Source organism: Lissotriton helveticus, chromosome 2_2 (assembly GCF_964261635.1).
Source record: "Lissotriton helveticus chromosome 2_2, aLisHel1.1, whole genome shotgun sequence".
Classification (NCBI taxonomy): Eukaryota; Metazoa; Chordata; class Amphibia; order Caudata; family Salamandridae; genus Lissotriton; species Lissotriton helveticus.
The window spans coordinates 385953924-385978933 of NC_136060.1; the positions used below are offsets into that span (position 1 = coordinate 385953924).

A 25010-nucleotide genomic window follows, 5' to 3' on the forward strand; every position below is an offset into this window, starting at 1 on the left:
TTCATAATAACTGGCTTCAATTGGTCCAATCCAAAGATGCTGAAAAACCTGGCAACCGGGAAAGGACTGAGAGACATTGGACGCAGTGTCTATCCTTACAGGCATTCTATTGGGTCACGGAGTCAATGGGATGTTGCGGAGAAGTGTGGCTTAATGATTTTAGCGGCAGACCCTGATGCAGAGGTCTAGCCCGGGACCAGGGTTCAATTCCCCACCTCGGCAGATGTTGGGCTCAAAATTCCACGGACCTGATAATTCTCGCCTGGGTGCCTATTCCAATCATGGAGTCCAACTCTGGGCAATAGTTTATTTATTTATTTTGAAAGTTTTATATAGCGCGAACAAGACCCTTGCGGGTATCAGAGCGCTTTACAAGGTAAGTGTCTTAGATACATAGGTACAAGGTAAATAACATAAAGTTCAAAGCTAGTCAATGATAGCGTAAACACCCTATCGTAGATACATAGGTATATGGTGCAAAACAAAACGTTCCATGAAGAACTTTTCTCTAGGCTCCAGATATTGCAAAATACTGCTGCAAGAATGGCTCTGAATAAGCCCAGACGTACCCAGTCCCGTCCCCTGCTGCAGTCCCTGCACTGGCTGCCCGTTAGGAAGAGAGCAATCTTAAAACTTCTTATCTTGGTGTTTACATTTTGCATTACAAATGCTATAGGTGTCCCATTTGGGAAAGTTATAACTATTGGCATTGTAAATGACAAAGCTATTAATTTCGTTATTTTCAAAACCAACACATAAATAAAAAATGTGTCATTTACAATACCAATAGCTCAAACTTTCCTAATGCGAGACCTATTGCATTGCAAATGCTTGTTTTGGTTTGTATTGTAATGTGTGATTTCTTATTTTTTTTTTTTTGTGGCTTCTGTAGGAAGCTGCTCTCACCAACAATAAGGGCTCAAAATTAAGATCATTCACTGCTGGTAAGCCACACCTGCGAACAACAAAATTGTATGTTGCAACTTGGGTACGCTGCCAGTTTCCTGGTCTTTCGCTCCATCTCGCAGATCATCTGAGGGAATCTGTGTAAGGGGTGAATATATTTTTTGCGATGATATTGGGGGGCAGGTTTAGTAGCGCAGCTTTTTATAGGTTTGAGAAAACTTAACCATTTCTGCAGCTGGTCCACAACGTTGTCTTGGGCAGGGGCAGTGAGATGTTAAAGGATGCAAGATTATTTAGTTGGCATTTTGGAGTGTTTCGGCGTTGTTCTAGAGGAGGGATTCTTAACCTTTTCATTTCTGTGGCCCCGCACTCCCTACCGGAACCAGGGGACCCCCACCATATCATTATTGGAATCTGAGTCATTACGTGAAACCAGGGACCCGGTCTAAGCATTTCGATCTGAACCGCCAAACACAAACCAGGACCTAATCTTTTATTTAATTCCCGAACAAATAAAAAATTACAACTTTCTTGCTCTCCTGGCTCTCTCCTGGCTCTCTTGCTTTCCTGGCTCTCTCCTCTTGATCAAAACCAGTCTGTTGACAGCTGTGCTGCCAAGCCAGAGCTATGTTTGTATTGAGAGGTGTGAGGGCATCCAGGGTTTTAAATACACTAACGCAATATGTGCTGCATTTTCCCGCCCCAAACCTTTTAATCTGTGCAGACACTAGTACAGCATGTCAAACTGTGGCTTAAGAATTTAATAAAATAGCTTTATATAGTATGCATGCGCCTGAATGGAGCTGCCGCTTCTTTCAATAAGGTAGGAGTAAGAACTTGTTTCCCATTGGAAACTGTTCGTGACATAGTCGTTCTCGACTTGGGTGAATAACCCTTATGAGCAGCATCTGTTGACCACACAATGTATGAACATTGTCCATCATTTGTTGCCCTTTGCAAAAGGATCAGCTTTCTCAGAGGTTCCATACTAGAGCCCTTGTGGTATTGTGTCTGGCCCAGTCTGGTTTAATTAATTTGTTTTCTGTAGGTTCTGTTAGCTGTTAAGAGAAAATATATGCCTAGTTTACTGCCATCAAATATTAGTTGTAGGTCTGCTTTTATATTTTTGTATGTATGCACTGTGTAACGCAAATCTAGCCGAGTGGCAGTGGAGCATTGTATTGGTTTGAAAGCAGAAATAGTTATATTTACAAATGCTTTATCCTAAACTTATTATTTAGGACTTTTTTAATTGGTGCAGTAAATGGGTTGATTTATTACGTTCTTTTATGAAATTTATTTCCGAATGTTCAGGACTACTAAATATGTGATAGTTTTCACGATGCAAAAGTTAAACTGAAATAAACATTTTGATTTGATAATGTCCTTTTTTTTTTCTTTTATAACTAGATGAAAAGTGCTTTAACGGATATCATCCAGTTAGCTACTTTGGATTCAGATCCCTGGATCTTGATGGTAGCAGACATTCTGAAATCCTTTCCAGATACAGGTTCTCTTAATCTTGAGCTTGAAGAACAAAATCCTAATGTCCAAGATATTTTAGGAGAACTTCGAGAAAAGGGTAAGGCATTTGTTTTTCTCAAATTAATGATCTGTTTTCTCTGGCTTAGTTGGTAACACATTTAGCTTTTTGCTAGTTATCAATACACAGCAGATGTAGCACATGGTTTAGTGTCAGTAAGCAAGTGTATTATCCTTAACTCGATCCTTCATTCTAGGAACTATTGCAGGGCTATTACCTTCACTGGACCTTTGTACTTTTTATGAAACTAGTTGAAGACCTTTTTATTATTTAAATACTAAAATGAATAGCAGTGCCAATGGGATGGTGAGGGAAGGGGTGTAGGTTTAGAGGACATGGCACAGGCATTCTGTATGCATACACTGAATAGGTGCAGCACAGACAGGAACAGTATAAACTTCTCTTCTCCGCCCTCGTAGCTATTTGGAGAACATTAAACAAGCAAACAAATTGTTTCTCCTCAACCAGATAGAAAAAGCAGAAACCTCCAACAAGGAGCTTTACAATATCTTAAGAGTTCACGTCGCTACCAGTACAGTCCTCTATTTCCACCTCTCAGAACTGGGTGGACTCTTTCTAAATATTTTGATGACCAAATTAATGTAATCCACAGCTCCTTTCCACCTCATGATGACATTAATATCTCACGAAATCATCTCCGTTTCCACTGGTTCCTTTCCACCTTATGAAGACATTAATATCTCACAAAATAATCTCTCCGTTTCCACTGGTTCCCCTCTCATTTCGGAAGAATCTGCAATCTGGAAGATGTGATTAGAGCTATGGAAAAAAATAAATCTGGATCACCTGTGGATCCCATACCACCGCGTTTCCTCCCAACCATTGCGCCTGTATTTCTGGATTACCTCACCAACCTATTTAATAGCTCGCTGTCACAAGCTACTGTCCCTAAAATATGGAAGGCCGCCAGTCAGGTCAATCTTAAAAAAAATCCACGGGTGACCCTAATCTTCCAATAAACTATCGCTCCTCCCCTATTTTGGGAAGATGCTTGAGTCACTGGTCAATAGACAGCTTGTCACTCATCTGGAAAGCTATGGTATCCAGGACTCGTCACAGTACGGCTTTAGGGACGCACACAGTACTGAAACAGCACTGGTAGAAGTTACAGATAACATCAGGCTAGCATTGGACAGACGACAATCATCTAGTCTCATCCTGCTAGACCTATCTGCTGCCTTCGACACCATCTCCTACAGCATTTTAGATCTAAGACTGGGAGATTGGTGTCTGAGGGAAAGCCCTCAAATGGCTGAGGAGCTACTTAACTGATGGAGTCCACTGCTGTTCAGACTGACTTTGTTTCCAGCTATAGGCCAGTAAGGATGGGAGGGCCTCAAGGCTCTATTTTGAGCCTGTTGCTTTTTAATCTTTACGTAACTCCACTGGCCAAGGTGATCAGATTGTAGTGTAGTTCCTATCATCCCAATAGGCTCTGCGCATTGGAATAATACCTTCAATAGTAAAGGCCTAGGCCAGACGTTAACTAGGTCTACTACTGTCGATATTAGACTTAAAGTTTTGGGTTTGCCAGCTTAGCTCAGAGTTCACTAGAAACTTTCTCGAATGTTCAGGAAAGAATTAACTCCCCTGATTAGACAAGAAGGGATTTAGTTTCTGACAACCATAGAACATGACAACTTTGCTCTCCCCTAATCAAGAGTGTATCTCGAGAGTCGTGTGAACAAAAGGCAATTTATTTTACTCAGTCAGTACGTGCATTCTTAGTCTCATCAGATTGTAGAGAAAAGGAAGAGACGGGCGTGTTCAATAAAAGATGTTATTTATTGATCAGTCTCTTTTCTCGTACTAGAGAAATGGATCGATATTATTGCAATACTTATAGTTAAGTAAAGTGCATACATTAAAAGCAGTAGTATAAAATAATACTGTAAAAACATTGATATGGTTTCTAAGCCATAAGATGTTTTAAAATGAATAAAATATTACATACACATATACATTTGACTAAACGTACTCAACTGGTGTTTCTAAATACGCCTACCCCGTGTACCTGACCTAAGTCTAATGCGTGGGCGGGAATAGAAAGTTACAGTTTAAGTTAAGTTTGTTTTTGCCAAGTGAATAACTAAAGAATTCTCTGTGAGGGGTTATTCAGTTCTGTACCTGGAAGTTAGGACGAATGAGGGATGGTATCTCTCTCTCTGCTCTCGATATTCCAGGCTGCCTGCGAGGGCTACCCGGAAGCGCCGGTGCTGGATTTCTCGGCAGGAGAAAGCAGCGCGTCTCGCTCTCAGCGCGTCAGGAAGGCGGGGCTGCGCCAGCGGGGTCTGCTCTGGGCTTCGGCAAGTATGGCTGCTCCGTCTCGTCACCACCGCGTGTGTTTGCATAGGGCAATATCGGTAATATTTATACCTTTAAGGTGCCGAGATTGACGTAAGGATGGACATAGATACGTCAATAAGGATGTCATACGACTTGCTCGTTAGCACATTCTTTTGCTGAAGTTCTCGGTGAAATCAAAACAATGGCCGCAGGGTTTTGCCCAGGTTGTCATAGGTTTGATTTGTTATGAGAACTCCGTATTCCTTATCAGGGGCTGGAGGAATATCGCTTGTCTAATTAGATCGCAAGCGTTATGACCTAATCAGATAACACGTTCCTGTGCCGTAGTGTGGCTGCGTCAGATAACGGTATCTGCATCATGGGGGTTTTCTGCCTCATGGGCTGACTGCTAGTTAACTTGTTGGTTTGTTTAACCAGAATAGGGTCAGGAATAGGGGGATCGATTCAGAACCTATAGGAATACATCACACCCACTCCACGCTAACTATGGACATATTTACTAATCTATGCATAGTAAAACATACTATAGAGTATAGTGTATACCTTACCACCCCAAAATACATAAATGCATTTTGAAATTTTTCAAATATACGGAAAATTTGCAGTCCTATGTATTGTATGCACTTAAGCTGTAGAATAATGCCAAAGTAATCACACATTTGTATACATTATTGCTATTTGGTATATGAGAATTTACACATGAAATGGCTCTTAATACAGAAAAAAAGTTCGAGACCATTCCATCACAGAATAAAATATTTATGAACATACCAGCGGGCAGCTAATGTCTATAAGCTATCTAAAATTTAGAAATCTTAGTTCTCTAAGAATAGTTCTTACTTTAAGCAGAAGATAGTGTCCCGAAAAATATGCAAAAATATTTTGGGGCTGCTGAAAAATTGCTGTCCGTGAACTGGAGGGAAAATTGTTCATGTGACTTTATTTTTAAAGTTGAAGGCCGAATTCAGGGAACGCCGTGTGCGAGCTTGCTCAAAAGTCTCTATTTCTGCTCTGGTGAGAACATCATATCATTTAGGCTTTCGAAAAAGCTGTCAACAGCTTCCTGGGAAAGTTCCACTAACTCGGAAATCGGTGTAACCATGCATTCGTGCGCATGATTGTCTCCATTGACATTCTGATTTGCATTACTGACAGAAGGTCGTACCTGATCGATGCTGCTTTCATCTTGAACTTCACTACCCCTCAATCGTAGTGGTGAAGCTTCCACGAATGCCGTCATCAGGATTGGTAGCCTTTGAGGGCAGCACAAAGCATGAACCTTGATCGGGCTCAACAATGTTTCTGCATCCATTGGCGCATCCGATTGTAGCGTCAGACAGGTGTCTAACACGCATTCTTCTCCGCATAGCAGACACCTTAATACAGGTAAAACACATCTTTGCCACATTGGTCGAAATGATAGAAACCAAGTCATGTTCAGGTCTCTAAGCCGGGAGAGTCCTAGGATTTTTGATATCCGGTCCCGGTATCCAATGGCTAGGATTGTTTCTTCCCTTGTCGCAGGTGTTTTGTCTGTGACATGGTTTGCCATAACGAAAAATAAGGACTAGGAATAGGATTCCTGCAATCAGTCCTAAAATGAGGGGAAGTCCGCCAAAAATCGAGTGGACGAAATCTGGAAAAATACCCAGTATGGCTTTGAATGGTGTTAATGCCATCGAAAATACTGTCTTAAATACCTTTGAGACCCCATTGGTATCAGAAATATTTAAGATTTCGTTTAGTATTTCTGCGAAATGTATGGGGGAATTAGTTGATAACAATGAATGTATCTCTGCAGTCGTCCTTGCGACTTGTAGATTGTCGCAGGGTTTCTGTTCTCACACAGAACTGTGCACAGAGGAGTGGAACCTCGGCAAATTAGGGTGTCCCAAAACTTACCTTAGCAACCAACTCACCCCTTACCGAGCTAGCTACAGTGTCTCATTGGACATATCAAACTCCCAATGTTTAGACAAACCAGAACATGAACTTACAGTACCTCAGGGTACGTGGAACTCATGAACACTCTTTTGTTATATTATCATTACAAACCAGAACATGGAGTAAAGAAGACACATGTGCATTTGAAATGTTTATTTACTACTGCCGTCTTCTCAGGCGCAGTATCTTAGATAATACAAGTATACTTATTATCAGTATCAAAATTATCAGCATAGTTACTAAGACATAAAAAGCGAATGGTGACAGCATGTTAACATGCTGTAATGAATAAGAGTTAACAACACTTATATCTCACCCTCCCTAACACATATATTATATTATTAGCTAAGAAGGTCTCTTTGGGTTGTTTTAGGGCGGACCCATACCTTAGTGTCCTAGCATGAAGGAATCACATCAGCATACACCAGCTCTCTCTGCATGTGCACCGCATCAAGTGTTTTTTATGTGCCTCGTGCAAAGCAATATCAATCCCGCCTCAAGCCAGAGTTGGCAAAGGCTGCACTTGTGTTATGACTATGAAGGCGTGGAGATCAGACCTCATAACAATTCCATATCGTGTTGTTCCTGAAACTTCAGCACTCTTCGTGCAGACATAGTTTATTAAGCAAAGCTGATATCAGAGCAATAACATATTATTCTTACATACCCCACGGCAAACTACTAGGTTGAAAGCTAAGTCAACAATTAAGTGTCGTGTGCAGAAGTTGCAAGAAAGAAAAATGGCGTTTAAACCTCAAATGTACCTATGCTAACTTAACACGATATAAGGATATACAGGAGCTATATGACAAAATACTGTCTTAAATACCTTTGAGACCCCATTGGTATCAGAAATATTTAAGATTTCGTTTAGTATTTCTGCGAAATGTATGGAGGAATTAGTTGATAACAATGAATGTATCTCTGCAGTCGTCCTTGCGACTTGTAGATCATACGTTTCTTTTGATGACGTGAGCCTTGTAGGCGTCTGAAGAAGCACTGTTTTCATTCTGCTTAAAGTATCTATTCGAATAGAAGTAATTTTCAAGTTGGGCCATGCCCTTGCCTCCCTGTCTGGAAAGGAGCTGGGGAACAATGAGCGTCCACAGCACTTGACCTTCGCAGTCGTAGTTACGAGATAAGGAGTCCCGGGCATAAGACTACAACATCTGAGGTCTACAATTAGAATGTAACTCCCATTATAGAGTATTTGAAAGAATGGTTCTATCTCTGTTGCAGGTGCGCCTTGCTGGTGACATGGAAGGTTGTATGAATTCCCTTCACAGGCTCCATGCAAACTAATTCCGTTACACAGAAGCGTGCCGCTTAGTGACATCGCACAATTATTGCCACTAAGAAACACTTTCTGTCCTTTATTACTGACACATGCATGTGAATAGGGCAGGTTCCATGTTGTTTTAATGTACCCCTTTCCCAATTTCTCGTACATGCCAGCCTGTATATATTTTTGGCAGTATTGAAACCTGAAGGTTGAGATTGGAATATTTATTATCCCATGTATTATCCATTCACTGACAGGTCGTTCTGACATTGTCACTGGTAATCTTTCGAGTTTTTCAATGCTCAAGATTGTATAATCAGCACCCTTTTGTGCCATACTGATTTGTCTATCAGTAAGGTTAAAGATTTGGAATAATGACGTTGTGTTGATTAAACGCCAAGGCACATAGCCTGAACGTAGATTTTGTAACGTCCAGCCAAGCTGTACAATAGAACGCAATTGAGACTGACCGTGTTGTAACAACAGTAAGTCCTGCGATAATATGTCGATTGCTGAAGACACAATGCTGTCCAAAGAAAAAATTCTGGAGGACAGTCATTAACCCATTGTCCACTACAGAAAGTGATTTTTCCAAATTAATACGGTCAATTTCCCGTATTCTCTCTGCTGTTTCAATTTGAGTAACCTTCCAGGCCTCATTGTATGCTGCATATACAGAGGCTGCTATGAAACGCTTTTGACGCTGTTTGCGCGGTCCCATAATGAAATCACGCAAGTCAGCACCATCAGTAAGTAAAGTTAGGTGTTGCTTAATTTCTGCCAGTGTGGAAGATTGTAGCCATTGAAGGCATAATTTGCCCACACTGTAGGTGGTTATTATCCCTGGGTGATGTCTTTGGGGATATCTAGGGTCTGGCCTGGTCATTTTGAACCCCTGTGTTTTGTTCAGGAATCTGTCTTGACAGTTATTAGTATCTGTGGGCCAGATCAACCACTGTTTCCAATCAGGATGTGTTCTGTTTTGATTTAATATATGGTTTACGTCGATCTCTTCATCTGTATCAGAGCTATTGCTGAACATTGTTGGCTTTGGAATAGACGGTTTATTTAAGTCTTTGATTTTGGCTAGGCCAAGACAGGTAGTTTGTTGGACAGTGTCATTTAAAAATATAATTTGTTCTGGGATCATGCAGGCTCTAAACAATGATTCTATACCCTGTACTTGACATTCTTTTGTACCCCAAACACTTTTCAATTCAACATTTTTGTCCCAATAATCAAAACCAAAATTATTCATTTTTTCAAAGAATGAGTCTGAATATATCAATTTTGTGTTTGTTATCCTGGTCTTAGTTCCTGTCTTATTTGACAATTTGAAATAAAATGCTTCAGCATTACTTGTGTTAAAACCTGAAAAGTATGAATATTTGTCATAAACGGTTCTTGAGCTTCCTTTTGGAGGTGTTGCACAATGTTCCCATTGATTATAATTTAAAACATTTCTAGGTTGTGCAGATCTATGTAGAAAATGGTTACCATAGTGGTTATAGCAATACATACTATCATAATTTGTAGAACCCTGCAAATCATGTTTGGTAAATTTAGCAGACATTACTAAGTCAGACATCATATTATTAATGCTTTCGAAGTCCCAATCATCAGCAAATGAGTTTGGTTTTACAAAGTCACTCAATGAGATCTTAATTTGGTGTGGATATTTCAGGATTTCAACCGGACCATAAATTTCGTAGTCAGTGTTGTCCCATGCTACCCCACCCGGTATAGGATTGGCTGTGAAGTTGACTGAAGAAAGTTCTCTTTTCTCGACGTGTGAAGATGTGTGTGGTTTGAGGATCAAGTTGATTTTCTGACTTGCTGTGTCCATTTTAGCATATTTTCCCTCAATGAAGCGTCCCAAAGTTAGTATCATGATGAGCCAAAGTATGAGGATAAATGCACCAAAACCCACCCAAAATTCAATCCATGGAGAAATCAGATATGTTTCTTTTAGTTGTTTCAAAAGTTCTTTAGCTTTATCTTTAAAGGTTTTTGATGATGGCTGTGTCTTTGATTCACTGAAGCCTTCAGAGGAATCATCGAAGTTTATGAAGTAGCCGGATGCAGTTCTGTCAATTGTTCAAATTGGTTCAGGATTACTGTTTCTTGCATTTTCACTTGGTACTTCATTGTAGATTGGTGTGTCTCTGCTAAATGTTTTTATTTGGGTTTTCAGAGGTCAGTTCTATTGCATTGTTGCATAGTCCTTGTTGTTCTTCTGTAGGCGTTTCGAATGTGATGAGCCTCTTTATTAGGACCTCTGTACTGGTAGCAAACCTTGGTGTTCTGCTACTTATTGGGAGTCCACTTGGCCTACTGTTTATCGGCCACATGATTGTGGTTTTACCAGGTCGATGGATACAACTCGGTTCTCCTTTTTACCAGCAAGTGGCGGTAGTACAACTGATCTTGTCCCGTTGACAGACAAGACAGGAACTGCTTTTCTGTAAGAAGGCCCAAATTCCTTCTTTACCGCGATCTTTTCCCTGACTAGATCCCCGACTTTTGGAATCCAGACAGGTCTTGCTGGGACAGGTGGTGGTTCTTCAGTGGTTGTTGGCTGTTGTTTCAACTTTATGTTGCTCAGGTCTTTTCTTGTTTTGTTTGTCCTGCAAAATAGCCAAACGGTCTTTGATTTCAAAGCTTTTTTCTTTCACCACTGAAGTCTGACTATCAATGTCAGAGATTAACATCCTAGTTCCAAATAATAATTTGTACGCACTGAATCCCTTCAGAGAATTTCTTGGCAAGTTATTTAGACTACGTTGGACACTTATTAGATGTTTGACCCACCCAGCTCCCGAACCTAATATCCTTTCCGTTATAGATTGCTTTATGCCTTGGTTTTTTCTTTACACCATCCCGTATCCCTCAGGAAGGAAGTGAGAAGATTCCCGCTGTGCTATGCTCATTTGGCCATGTTTCCCCTCAGGCTGGAGGGCTAGAGTGAAAACAATGGTCACACGTAGCATGCTCTTAGCGTATATGCCATTTAGACTCGCAAATCTTTGTATAACAGTACAGACGTCAGCCGAGTGCTGGTGATCCACATTATAAGTGGGAACTAGCCTGTATATGTTAATCGCAAGCCTTGCTTTTTACTCTTGATTTTTTCTGGAGTAAAACGACGAGGTATTAAACTGTTTCTCTCCCCACTGCGATTTCTGTTGCAGTTTGGGCAGTTTTTTACAAACATGGTGTGATGCAGGCTCATGCCTGGCCACCAATACCTTGATTGTAATTCTTCCAGAGAATCTTTTAGTTTGAGGTGTCTGAGACCCTCGCCCATATGTGCGTCTGCGATTAACAAGTTTCTCCTGTCCATGTTTGGAATCACTCTATCCCCCACTCCAGGGATTCGAGCAAAAGGGACGGAGTTTGCATAGAGTATGTATAATTGAGTGGATAGTTGATCGGTAGCGCTGAGCAGTCGCCTTTTGATGACGTTTTCACCGCCAGCATTGTTTCACCGTCAATGTATTTTAATGTACGCTTTTTTCGAACTACGGGAGCCGATTTAGTGGCTGCCGCTGTGGCTGTTTCAGCCAATGAATTCCCTGCAACGTGAACGCCATCACGCTGATGACTCAGTGAGTGTGTCACGTGAGTCTTTGGTAGTTCTTTTTGTAAAAGAGCTATTTGTTCCCAGAGCAATTTCTGCTTTATTGGTGCATCTGCGTCATCTTTGTAACCGTTTTGAATCCATGTCTGCAAATCCTTGTTATATGATTTGACGCAGTAATATGAATCTGACACTATAAGTGTCGGGAATTCGCGATCCGCATTATGTAGCGCCATTTTCAAAGCTAATATTTCAGTTTGTTGTTCTGAATTAGTTTCTACTGAGTGTGTTTTTGTTAATAGAGGTTTTAGTTTACCTCCGCGCCACACTTCTTTTGTAATCCCACATGTGGGGTTGTATGCTTGTTCTCCCCAAACGGGGGGTTGAGCATGTCCGTCTGTATAAATTACACAGGCGTAATGTTCTAGAGGCAGAATTTCGGTCGGCGGAGGACATTCGAATTCATATTGCAGAAATTCTTGTGTTTTTAAGTTAGGATCAAATTCGTATGCCACGTCTGTTGCAGCAAGAGAATTAGCCCATTGTATCCATCTTGGATTGAGCGCTTTAGCATTAGGAATGCTCGCTTTTGTCACAGCCTCTAGGGCTGGTATCGGTGTCACGATTATTATTCGTTTACCTTGTGCCAGGGCTCGTTCTTTTGCTATAGCTGTCTGTGTTGCAGTTAGAATTTTTTCCGTTGGGCTAAATTTCATTTCAGCCTTAGTGTACAAGTGATTTAAATGCAATTGGTACCTTTTCTCCCTCATTAGAGGTCAGGTATGTGAATCCGCATCTCCCTGGGATGACTCGAATCACAAGATTGCGTGTGTTATCACGTGTTTCTAATTTTGTTTTAATTAGCATGTCTGTTTGTAAGGATCTCAAAATTTCTGTGTGTATTTGAGTCCAATTGGATCTTTTAAAATCTGGTTTTATTAGATCATAAAGGGGTTTGACCCTTTCTGCGTAATTTGCAATGTATGTTCTTCCGAAATTTAGGAAGCCTAGAATCGACTGTAGGTTTTTTAGTGTTCTAGGTGCTTGGAGTACGGCACATTTCTCTAGGAAATTGTCTGCCAGGCTTTTGCCTTCACTTGATAATTCATATCCTAAGAACAGGACTGTCAGATGGGCAATTCTGGATGTTTTAAAGTTGAATTTGTAACCCTCTGCTGCGAACCCAAGTATTATGGTGTTCACTCTTTTCAAGTGAGTATCCAAGTCATCATCTGTTAAATAAATGTCATCGACATAAGATAATGCTTCATCATCATATATTTGTAGTAATTCTGTTACTCTCGCTGAGAATACCCCCGGACTGTTCTTGTACCCCTGGGCTAACCGACAGAATTGTTTTTGAGTGCCATTTATGGAGAACGCAGACAAATATCTGCTCTCTGGTGATATGTTTTGACAAAAGAATCCATTAGAGATGTCTAATGTTGTTTTGTATTTTTTGCGCACTATGTTATTCATTAGTGCAGCACTATGTGAGTTTTGCACTGCAAAAGTTTTGCAACATGAGTTAAGGTGTCGGTAATCCAAAACTAGACGGTATGAATTGTCTGGTTTGGAGACCGGAAACAAAGGGTTGTTCATTTGTGAGGTGCAAGTTTCAATCACCCCCTGGTATTCTAGCTGATCTAGGATTTCTTTTACCTGTTTTTTTGCTTCTTGCTTAATTGGGTACTGCCTTTGTGCAGTAGGTTGTGATTTTAACTGGATTTTGTGAGGAGGAGAGTCCTCATCCCATCCCACGTGATTTTTATATAAAGCAGGAGCTAGAGCTACTGCCCACTTTCTGGCAAGTGTGTGTTTTTTATGAATTGGGATATGGTTTGAGAAGGCAGGCATAATTACTTCTTCGCCATGAGGGCACTCCCTGACAAACTCTGGTGGCCAGTCTTTTTCAGCTAGAAGGATGTCATAGCCCTTGGAGAGATTGTCCCAAAATAGTCCCCTTATTTTTCTAGTCTTATCCCCCTCTATACGTAATGTTATTTCGTATATTTTGTGAGGTTTGCTAACTCTGGTGTCTGCAGTTTCCACTTGAAGATATTCATTCGTGTCCACTGTCTCCAGATGATTCATAAGGACTTTGCGAGCTATGCTCACTTCTGCTGCGCTGTCTAGCATTGTCTGAGCCCATTCCCCGTTTTTCAGTTGTGTCCTCAGTATTCTCGGCATTGTTAACTACCTTGATACTGGCTACCTTCTTTTTTGGAAATTGTAATTTCTTTTTTAGCTGAGCAGGTTCCTTGTCTTTGGACTTGGCGTGCTCTTCTCTTTGTTCTGATCGTCCTCTTCTTTCCGATTTCTGCGAGGAAGTCTGAAAAGATTGAGAGGGACGTGTATCAAAGTCTTGATATCTATCAGGCTTTTTTATATTATCCCTATTTCTAAGGTTATATCTTTTCCCAGAGGGGTCACTCTGAGGTGACCTGTGTCTTTGGTTCGGAGATTTCTCTCTTCGCCTAGGAGACCTTCCTCTGGACTGGAATTTCTTTTCTTTAGGATTGGATTGTTTGTTTCCATCCCAGTTCTTTTTCTGTGAATTTGAATTATTATTAAAAAATATTTTTTCAGGACTTTCAATCAGTTGTGGTTTTACTGGTATTCCACCTAAACTATCCCTACCTAGTTCTTCATAGGACTTTTCTATGATTCTGGCAATTTCAGCTGGTTGGTCTGCTATATCTGTCTCTTTTAACCTCTGGCGGATCGCCACGTTTGCTGCTTGTCTACCTAAAGGACCGAGCCTGGTGATGTGATTATTGTGTTTTAGGACGCCATTAAATAAGAGCAAATGCTCTTGAAATTTAAGTGGTACTTCCACCTCCTCGAAAGGAGTGTACATTTCAGGAGGTTCCTCTATTTTGTAATAGTGGAAGTACTTTGTTACAGGATTTGCTGCTGGAAAGTTTATCCATGAATAGTATACCTCTGTCTGCCGATATTCGTGTGCCTCAATTACGAATATGACTGTGCCACCTCTAGGTGTCAGTCCATTTTCTATAAGTTTTATGGTTATAGATTTCCTTTTGATGACCGGAATGAGTATTATATTCGGGTCTGCTTCCTGCATGGTAGCATCAGCTTCTGCGAGTTCAGTTGCTAATCTGACTGCCTCTCTTTCATCTTCACTGTCTACCATTTTACCGACAGGAAGGTTATTTTGTTTGTTTGCAGATTAGGTTTCTTATGGAAACAAAGGATTAGATGCACAATATTTTGGAACAGTGTATCCTTCAACGTTGACTAAACCAAGAACCATACATAGGAGTTCCCTCCTGCGAGGTTTTGGAGGATATTACCTTTCACCCACTCCAGACGTCTTTGGAGTATAATGGGAAAAAAGGGGTCTGAGTGAGAAAGCACAACTGAGTTACTCTAAATGTCTTACGTTAGTTTTATCGCCCTTTCCAAACACGTTGGGCGCCATGTAGTGTAGTTCCTATCATCCCAATAGGCTCTGCGCATTGGAATAATACCTTCAATAGTAAAGGCCTAGGCCAGACGTTAACTAGGTCTACTACTGTCGATATTAGACTTAAAGTTTTGGGTTTGCCAGCTTAGCTCAGAGTTCACTAGAAACTTTCTCGAATGTTCAGGAAAGAATTAACTCCCCTGATTAGACAAGAAGGGATTTAGTTTCTGACAACCATAGAACATGACAACTTTGCTCTCCCCTAATCAAGAGTGTATCTCGAGAGTCGTGTGAACAAAAGGCAATTTATTTTACTCAGTCAGTACGTGCATTCTTAGTCTCATCAGATTGTAGAGAAAAGGAAGAGACGGGCGTGTTCAATAAAAGATGTTATTTATTGATCAGTCTCTTTTCTCGTACAAGAGAAATGGATCGATATTATTGCAATACTTATAGTTAAGTAAAGTGCATACATTAAAAGCAGTAGTATAAAATAATACTGTAAAAACATTGATATGGTTTCTAAGCCATAAGATGTTTTAAAATGAATAAAATATATTACATACACATATACATTTGACTAAACGTACTCAACTGGTGTTTCTAAATACGCCTACCCCGTGTACCTGACCTAAGTCTAATGCGTGGGCGGGAATAGAAAGTTACAGTTTAAGTTAAGTTTGTTTTTGCCAAGTGAATAACTAAAGAATTCTCTGTGAGGGGTTATTCAGTTCTGTACCTGGAAGTTAGGACGAATGAGGGATGGTATCTCTCTGCTCTCGATATTCCAGGCTGCCTGCGAGGGCTACCCGGAAGCGCCGGTGCTGGATTTCTCGGCAGGAGAAAGCAGCGCGTCTCGCTCTCAGCGCGTCAGGAAGGCGGGGCTGCGCCAGCGGGGTCTGCTCTGCTCTGGGCTTCGGCAAGTATGGCTGCTCCGTCTCGTCACCACCGCGTGTGTTTGCATATGGCAATATCGGTAATATTTATACCTTTAAGGTGCCGAGATTGACGTAAGGATGGACATAGATACGTCAATAAGGATGTCATACGACTTGCTCGTTAGCACATTCTTTTGCTGAAGTTCTCGGTGAAATCAAAACAATGGCCGCAGGGTTTTGCCCAGGTTGTCATAGGTTTGATTTGTTATGAGAACTCCGTATGCCTTATCAGGGGCTGGAGGAATATCGCTTGTCTAATTAGATCGCAAGCGTTATGACCTAATCAGATAACACGTTCCTGTGCCGTAGTGTGGCTGCGTCAGATAACTGTATCTGCATCATGGGGGTTTTCTGCCTCATGGGCTGACTGCTAGTTAACTTGTTGGTTTGTTTAACCAGAATAGGGTCAGGAATAGGGGGATCGATTCAGAACCTATAGGAATACATCACAAGATCCTACGGCTTTGTCATACGCCGATGGTACTTAGATTCTGATCACCCTTGGCCAAGATCCAACGGACACGAAAACACGTTTTAAAAATTGCATGACTCATATCGACAGATGGATGAACCTAAATCATCTACAACTGAATGGAGGAAAAACCGAAATAGTTCACTTTGGCAAGGCACATGAACACTGGTCAAATGACTGGTAGACTCTTTGTTAGTCCCTTTTTGATGTTTACCACCACGCACCCGGCGTGCTTTATTTACCACGAATACCGGTTCCCTCGGACTGTAAACGCCGGCGGAAACTCGAGATTAATCGTGTGTTAACACTTCATTTCCAGTGAGTACTAACTTGTCCACATCTTGGACTATTCTACTGCGTTCGTAATAATGGTACCGACACTTCGTGGTTGGAATTAATGGGCGATACGAAGTGTATGTCTCTACTTTTTACTTTCTATTCTGATATATAGGAGCGAGCAACATGGCTCGTTGTCACCTGGTTGAGCATGGGTGTTGGTTTCTTCTTTTTTCCTACACTTTGTTTTCTTTTAACAAATCGTAGTCTCATATTTGCACCGTAGAAATTAACCTTGATAAGCACTAAATATGCACAGAAATCCAGGACCCACATTCGACCTGCATTATGTCGTTCGCGAGCACTTGGAACACGTGAAGCTTAACAGTAATAACAATTTCGATACATGGTAGCATTTTTGGTTGATCTGATGAATAGGAGTAATCTCCCTGAAAACAGTCCGTTTTTTATTATTTTCTCTTGGAGTATTCCCCTGATGAAGGGCTGGACGAGCCCGAAATGCATAGGGATATGGAAAGAAATATTTGCGAATACATTTATTGATGTTTGAAGAATACATCTACTATACAGATGAACATTGTGATGCTATGAAAAAGAGTTGATCATCATTACAAAAAATTATTTTGGAATGAACTTTGTGTTTGTTGAACTTATTCATACCTACGGGTACTTATAAAGTGGTGCACTGGGGGACAACTCCTATTGGGAATTGCTTCATACAAATGACTGGTGGCCTCAAACCCTTGGACCCTGCCCAGTGCCAAGACCATGAGTTCGAAACTTAGGCATCCAAATAGACAATCAATTGTCTATGAAAGAGCAGGTCAGTCACCCAAAAGGTTTCTGTTTCGGAATTATGCGAAACCTACATAAGGTTTTCAAATGGCTCCCAATGGAAGCCAGGAAGCCACTAGTCCAAGGCTTGATCATCAACCGTATGGATTACGGAAATGCTTTGCTGTCTTCAATAAATGAAGATCTTCTCACCAGGCTCCCAAGTCTTGCAGAATACTACTGCCAGACTGGTTGTGGAAAAGTAAATTTTGCCATGTTATATGTGCCTACGTGTTCCCCATCCTATGTTATATGTGCATGATCGATATGCATGTAATCCCCTATGATCGATTAAAGACGCAATTATAGTTGTGTCCAACTCTAGTACGTAAGTTTCCAGTTCTCGTGAAAGCAACGAGTATTAGGCCTATGTTGCCACATTTTACAATTCTTCGCATTGTCCCCGTTTCTAGGCCTCAAAAGGGCCCGGACACCAGATTCAAGCTCCAGTTTCCTGAACCCACTCCGAGGAGCGATACAGCCCCCACCTGCATCCCTGACCCTTCACTTACTTCCTGCCTCGCAGTGCCCGACCCGGCCTGGCTCTGCCTGCCAGTCTGCCAAGAGTATGTTATGCTTCTAGTTATCAGTCCAGCCCTCCTTCTCTGCATTCCTAAGCTACTGAATCGCATCAATAGTTTCAGCCATGGTCTAGCCTTTCTGTCTCCATGTAAGAGAAATACTGTATTAATATTCATAGAATATTACTAGCACACGCAATACATGTAAAATTATGCATGCACCAGTCTTAGTGTCAAGTAGCCTTTGCCCTGATAACTTTTGGATTCTATCAACATGTACTCCAAACACCAGATACTAGATATGCCATAGGTACATGTCGTTCTGACACCGCAGACTTTTAGTCTCTTCTTCTAGCGCAGAAGTCCTAGCCCCCAGTTCTTCCTGGTAACACGTCATTGCCCATTTGCGCGCACCACTAGGTTAAAGGTCCCAGCTGCTCAGGTAGCCCCCTCCATGTTTACGCCCCATTCATGACACTTCTGTGACGTTTACATCACATGTCTATGTATACGCCCTGTACACGCCTTCTTGTTACATCATTTTGTCCTTATCTTTCGCGACTGCTACGAGTTACGCCTACTGCTACGCCTACTGTATTGAATGTAATGTAATTGTTTTAGTATATATACTGTGTACTGTTACTGAAAGATATTCCCTTACCCCAGAGCCTTTTTATCCCTTCCCTGGCAGCTGCCATCCATTCTATTTCCGTGCAGGCTATCCCGTTCCTGTCCCTTCCCTTATGCCTGATTAAAGCCTGTAAGACTCAAGATACCTCGAATCCTGTCTCTTATTTATTGAGCTATCTGTTTTATTCACTGTATTCAAAAATAGTACCGGTAATTAATTATTTATTTACCACATAATGGCGCCTGAATAGGGACTTGCCCTTTCCCCACGCGCCGGCGAAGCCACGCAGGCCCCCTGACCCTCTGCAGCCGTGACGGAACCATACTGTGCACGTGCAGATATTTCTGCTTCAAGTATCCCTCAGGCCCACGGAGGAGACGGAGGTTGCTGTCCAGCATCCAGACGAGGCGGTGAGGAACGCGGCGAGTCCCGACCAGAGCCCAAGCCGAGAGTACAAGGTCCGAGGTATCCGGAGGCCCACCTGTAACTGAAGTCCGAAGTTCGTAGTCCGACGTCGTAGCAGTCCAGTCCAGTCCGAGGCCTTCCGTTCTTGCTGCCCGGTGAGTACCGTTGCTGGGGTAGTATCTAGACAGGGTCAATTAATTTGTCTCTGGTCCAGTGGGTTTGGGTACACAGATCCAGTCCGAAGTGTTCACCTAGGTGGATGCGGGTCCTGACGTGTCTCTTTATGGGACCGGTATGTTTCGTACTGTTTTAGCAGTGCATCTAGTAATTCTAGTAAGTTCCGTTCTCGAGAAATTCATGTCTCTGTTTTCAGTATACCAGGTAATATTTCTGTCCGAACTGTTATTTTAAATGTTATTTAATGTGTTTTCAATGTCGTGGTATGAGTGATTTGTTTTTCCAGTCATTACTGTGTTTATCGTGTATTGTATTGTGTTCGGATTCAAGTCTAAGCATGCCTCTGTTCTCTAAGTTACGTCAGTTAAAAACCCGAAAAGGGTTACTCGAGGAAGCAGTTCCTGTCCCGCCTAGGGACAGTCCAGGACATTTTATGTATCATAAGCATGGCCTAAGTGCCATATTGTATTTAGATTTATGGGTCGATTATACCAAAGGTCTGGAAGAGAAATATAGATGGCCTGTATCAGGTACATGGGATGCCGAGTGCATCATGCGAGTAGAAGAGGCATTATGGAAAAAGAAAGCCAGACAGTCCCAGAAAGATGCCATCGAGTTATGGCGCAAAGAATCTCATAAAAGAACCGAAAAAGAAATCAGAAAAACAGAATTAAGTAGAGAATCCTCAAAGAGCCCAAGAAAGGGAATTAATCGAAGTAGGTGAACGAGTTAAAGCAGAACAGTCAGACAGACAGAGAAAAGCCCTTGTTAAGGGTATGTATCCTCTTCTTGCCGAGGGCTTGCCAAAAGCAACCCCGGAGGCACCATGTAATTTTCCGCCACCATTAGTCCCGATTAAGCTACGTCACAAACCGACCGCAGCTGATATTTTTCTCTCGTCCTATTTGGACGATACAGTCCCAGAATATGCAAATCCTGTTCCGCCTGCTCCTGTAAATAATGTAATTCCTGTTCCTCCAGCCACCGGGGCCGTGGGTACAGTTCCCGTTATAGCACCTCCGGCCCAGCCGACAGTACATGTACCCGCTACATCAGTCACTCTACCAGCACGTACAGTACCCACCGACGATTCTAGTTTAGGAGCCGCGGGGGGAGATTCTCCTGGTACCCCGCCTCAACACAGACGTATGACGCTACATGAACTAGCGTTACAGCGTACGCCAAAAGTGACTACATTCACAGATATCAAGCGAGCACTTACCGAATGTCGTTATGATCCAGTTCCAGGTGATGGTACTATGGTCATATATTCATTACGTTTAAGGCGGGTGACCGACTATTTGGACACCCTGCCCGATATGAGAGAACATCTAGACAGAATATATCGTTTTATCCGTACAGGAGTGAATCCAGAAAGTATTCGCGAAGCCATGGCTCAAAGAAAAGTCGAGACTCGGCTCATGCTTTTAAAGTTTTTTATTAACTGTTTAATAAGAGAACAAGATTGTCCGGAAAAAGATCAAGAAGAAATGAAAGTCCTGACCAGGTGGAGTGACCATATAGCCGAGGGAAGACACAAGACACAAAATTGTATAGAGAGTATGTACAAGAAAATTCGTAGGGAAATAATAAAGTTACACGAGAAACGAGAAGCAACACAAGCAATCGAGAAAGAAGACAACTCTTCTACTGAAGAGGTAGACGACGCGAATCCCTCCAGAATAGCGTATGTAGGTAGAACTAGACTTTCCGACCGACATTCACGCCTAGATCACAAGAAAGTTTTTCCTCCTCCAGCACCAGAACAGTGCTCTCTTGAGCAAGTATTCCAAGCTACCGATCATATTCTGAAATCACGAATAGGCTATAGTGAGCTCAGTACAATGCATGAACAAGAACTAGCCTGATCAGCAGTCCGATGGACTACTGATTCTACCACTTTTCCAGACGAAATAGTGGCACAAATGTTTCTGAAACTGCCCCCAACCGAGCAGCGACTGGTGGGTATGTATATGATCCAGCACCTCATTACACTGTATGAGGAACAGCATTCTGACCCAGGTCCACTACATGATGTATTGAACGAGTTACTCCAGTATAGATGGAGAGGTCTAGGTACCGATTTAATTAGTGTCATTCTAGAACAGCGCCACAAATATCGAACGTTTCTGAATCCACATTTTGTTCACGTCTCACCCCCAGAAAGTAAATCATTTTACATAGATAGACAGAATCCGTTACGAGAAGTACACCCAGTTAGGACAACGGGTGGTGATCTAGAACGAGTATTTGTTTACACCCCCATCACTAAGATGGAACTCTTAGAGATGAAGAAGTTAATTCCCTGTCACGATAAAGATCCAGCAGGGTTCCATCGTGAATTAAAAGACATGCTCCGTATGGGAGAATACACGTATCCTGATATCATTAAAATGTTAAAGGTCCTGTTGCCCGCGGGCATATATGAAAAACTCAAGGAAAAAGAATGGGAGGTGGGAGAGAAAAAGATAGATTGGACAGCTCTAGAAGCTGAAGAAAATACACGAGTACCAGGTACCGGTCTTGGGGGTAAAGCTAAAGAATTGCCCGAGTTATTGATACAAGTTTTGCCAAGATTACTAGCCACGAAAAAGGAAGATTGGGATGCCATTTCAGCCTGTAAACAGAAACAAGACGAAGACACTAGTGATTTCTATTCTAGATTTGAAAAATGTTTTATTATTAATAGTGGTCTGAAAACAAGTAGTGAATCGTACCCTCATCTTTTTGTTACCAAACTAGTCGAGAATTCAAGTCCACAAGTTAAAAATCGAGTATTGAAAGTCGAAAGTAGTTGGCAAGCTAATACTCCGTCACAAATGTTACAAATGCTCCAGTATCACCAGAACAGAATCAGGGAAGAGCAGGAACACGAAAGGAGACGTATGAAAGACACGAAAATTAAAGTATTAGTTGCACAATCTGTTCCACAAGACAGTCAGAAGAGGGGTCCGAATCAAGCCAGTCATCCTACAGCTCCCGTTAAAGGGACCTGCAATTACTGTAAACAGCCAGGTCATTTTATAAACGAGTGTGCAGTTCTGAAACACAACATAGCTACTGGTAAAACTAAAGAGAGACCACGTCCGCCTAGACAAGAACAAGTTTCACAGACTTCTCAGCCACCACAGAATGCACAACAGACAGTTACAGCACCGCAGCCTATCGCTGCAACACAGCATGTTACACAGCAGATGTACCAGTATGCACAGTCAGAGTATCCAGATTATCAGCCGTATTCATGAAACAGCCTAGAGAGGGAGGTAGGCTTGCCTCTCATCGAGATACCTGTAGATCAAGAGGGTCCCTATGTACACAGTCAAGTATTAGGGAAAGACAGAAAGTTTCTGATTGATACAGGGGCAAGTAGGACTACCATCAGTCATGACGAGGTTCCAGGGGCTCCGCTCTCAGGCTCTAGAAATGTTTCCCTTGGATTTTCAGGAAAGCCTATTATTAATGAAATATCGAAACCAGTTACTCTAGAAGTCGGTCCATTGTCCCGAATTACTGATTTGTTACTCACGAAATCTTGTCCAGAAAATTTGTTAGGCATTAAGACATTGAAAGAATTAGGAGCAGTCATTTGTTGTTCCCCAGAAGGGGTTCGCCTGTTCTTGCGAAACTTTAAAGGTCATTATGTATTACGAGATTTTGATCCAAGATTATTGAATGTACCACAGCATTTATGGGCGCAAGGTCCAACTGATGTTGGTTGTATGCATATCACACCCCATCGTGTGACTCTGAAGCAAGGTGTAGTATTACCACGAATCAGACAGTACAAATTGCCACCTGAGGCTGTAGCAGCCTTATCCAAAATTATTGACTAACTTATTGCCCAAGGAGTGGTTGTAGAAACTGACTCCAATGTATGTAATTCTCCTATCATTCCAGTCCTGAAACGTACTGATCCAAATGCACCTCCAGTATATCGATTAGTGATTGACCTTCGAGAACTTAATAAATGTATCATTCCCCAGTACCCAGTAGTCCCAGATATTTCATCCCTCTTGACAGCCATTGATTCTGAAGCTACGTTCTTCAGTTATCGATCTCAAGAACGCATTCTTCAGTGTCCCCATTCATCCAGACAGCCAGTTCCTTTTCGGTTTCTGTTTAAATGGAAGAAGCTATAAATTCACACGAGCTCCTCAAGGTTTTACAGAAAGCCCTAGTATTTACAGTCAAGCACTTAAGAGACAACTAGACAATATTCACATGCCATCTGACACTGCCCTGCTCCAGTATGTCGATGATCTACTGATCACAGCCCGTTCTGAACGTGACTGCGAGCGAGCGTCACTTACAGTTCTGTATTTTCTGGCCGAGATGGGGCACAAGGTGTCCCCTTCCAAATTACAATTCTGTGTCCAGCAAGTGGTCTACTTAGGACACTTACTGTCCAAGAGGGGTAGGCAGTTGACACCTGACCGTATCCAGTTAATAGCACGTCTTCCACAGCCCAAGACACAGAAGGAGGTACGAGCTTTTATCGGCCTCACTTCTTACTGCAGACAATGGATTCCTCAGTATGCATTTCTAGCCAAGCCACTGATACAGTTAACGACACAGGAGGCAGCCGTATCGACTGTCCTCCCTTGGACCCAGGAACATACACTTGTTTTTTTTTTTTTTCACAACAGATTGTATTGAATAATCAAGCAAGGCAATGAATGTGGTACCCCACAGTCAGGAGAAACCACCACGCAGATGAAGACATCACATAAAACAGGATTGGAATCTGAGTCAAACATATTGCAATCGCTTTTAAGCAACCCACTCCCACCCATTCCCATCCCCAACACCCAACCGCCCTCAACCAATCCCACCCCGCAACATACACTTGTTTTTAATGAGTTAAAGAAAGCCTTATGCCAAGCACCTGTTCTAGCAATACCGAATTACAGTAAGCCTTTTACACTTTTTGTTACTGAACGTGATGGTACTGCATTATCTGTTCTTACACAAGATCAAGCAGGACAATACAAGCCCTGTGCTTATTTTTCGAGCACATTCGATCCAGTGGCCCAGGCTCTGCCTGCGTGCCTCAAGTCAGTTGCAGCCACAGCGCTAGCTATCAGACAAAGTGATTCCATAGTGTTAGGACATTCCCTGACAGTACAAGTTCCACACTCCGTGGAAGTTCTTTTAAACCGAACCCAGACTCAGCACTTGACAATTGCACGTTTAACAGGTTATGAACTGACACTGTTTCAGCCACACATAGAAATCAGACGCTGCAACATCCTAAATCCTGCTACACTGTTACCGTCAGTTACTTCAAATCCTGCCACACATGACTGTGTGGAAGTTGTTAACACTATGACAAAGCCAAGACAAGACTTGACAGACATTGCATTACCTGATCCCGACCTGACACTGTATGTGGATGGTTCATGTATGAGAAAAAGTACAGGAGAACTAGTAGCCGCGTATGCAGTGACTACTGACACCGAAGTTATAGAAACACATCGTATTGACACCCTGTCTGCTCAAGCAGCAGAGCTAGTCGCTCTGACCCAAGCCTGCATACGTGCCAAGAACCTGAAAGTAAACATATACACAGATTCACGTTATGCATTCGGAGTCGTACACGACTTTGGAGTGCTCTGGCAGGAACGAGGTTTTATGACTTCTCATGGAACCAAGATCCAGCATGGTCTCCTCATTCAAGCTCTGTTAGATGCAATACATTTACCGACAGCTATTGCTATCATGA

General features: G+C 42.0%; 1 protein-coding gene across 2 annotated transcripts in view; it reads left to right on the top strand.

Annotated features, from left to right (window-relative positions):
* Positions 1-25010, top strand: part of NELFA (negative elongation factor complex member A) — a 649181-nt gene that overhangs the window by 443046 nt on the left and 181125 nt on the right. For both annotated transcript variants that reach the window (XM_078678606.1, XM_078678605.1), the window contains exon 2: positions 2317-2488. In XM_078678606.1, coding sequence (XP_078534732.1) covers positions 2317-2488 — 172 coding nt within the window. The remainder of the gene's footprint in view (positions 1-2316; positions 2489-25010) is intronic.